This window comes from Penaeus monodon, chromosome 33, assembly GCF_015228065.2.
Source record: "Penaeus monodon isolate SGIC_2016 chromosome 33, NSTDA_Pmon_1, whole genome shotgun sequence".
NCBI classification, from domain to species: domain Eukaryota; kingdom Metazoa; phylum Arthropoda; class Malacostraca; order Decapoda; family Penaeidae; genus Penaeus; species Penaeus monodon.
The window spans coordinates 35,875,636-35,876,504 of NC_051418.1; the positions used below are offsets into that span (position 1 = coordinate 35,875,636).

At 34.8% G+C, this 869-nt stretch overlaps 1 protein-coding gene across 1 annotated transcript in view; it reads left to right on the top strand.

Moving 5' to 3' along the window:
• Positions 1-762: 762 nt before the first annotated feature.
• LOC119594355 overlaps positions 763-869 on the top strand; it is a 1,014-nt gene continuing 907 nt past the window's right edge. The window contains exon 1 of the mRNA XM_037943413.1: positions 763-787. Coding sequence (XP_037799341.1) covers positions 763-787 — 25 coding nt within the window. The remainder of the gene's footprint in view (positions 788-869) is intronic.

Below are 869 nucleotides of genomic sequence, written 5' to 3' on the forward strand. Positions count from 1 at the left end.
ATCGTGTCTTCGCTCATCATAAACTTGTGCAAAAGGAAGTGTAAATTCTACAATAGAGACATCAGCATCAAATATATTTCTATACGTGATTCCATAATGATGATAAATTGTGCTACTACTACTAAGAGGACAGCAATGATGGCAATTATGTTAAACTAAAAATGGTATAAGAACAAAATATCATACAGACATACAAACATAACGCGCAAACCAATATATGAAGACGCACATGCATACCAGTACGCACACACTTATGAACAGTTTCTGGTAGAGTAGCGGCTATCAGTGAATAGACTTAGGTGATAAGAAGTACCAAACTCAGATTTCTTATCTAAGGTATATTTATAGAAGCTAAATCCATAATAACATTAATTACTTGCAGTTTCCGTCAATGCCAAGATCGACTTACAGACGATAAGTCAAATACTTAAGCATAAATGAGCTTTATACAACATACAGGGATACTCACATTCTCAAAAGTGCACACACACACACAAAAAGCGTAGAGTTTTAGCCAAGGAACCTCGTGAGAGGAGCCTTGGAAAGAGAATTTCCATAAATCCGGCTCGTGGAAGCGAATAAGAATAAAAAAGACAGAGCATTATTAATAGAAAAGCTTTAGTAATTCTGAAATAGATAGCCAAAGTTATTGACACTAATATCGAAATTAAGACTATAACAGCAGTGACAGGAAATTGTCAGGAAAAATAATAAAACAGTAAGTGATAATTGTGTTGATGTTCTACCGGAAATCTCGGGGTCATGCTTCTGAAAACTGACGAAAAAGGTATGAAAAGAGTTGGTTTGTGTGTGTATGTAGTCACTTCATAGATCTGAAGTACATTACAAATATCACCTGAAACAAAACA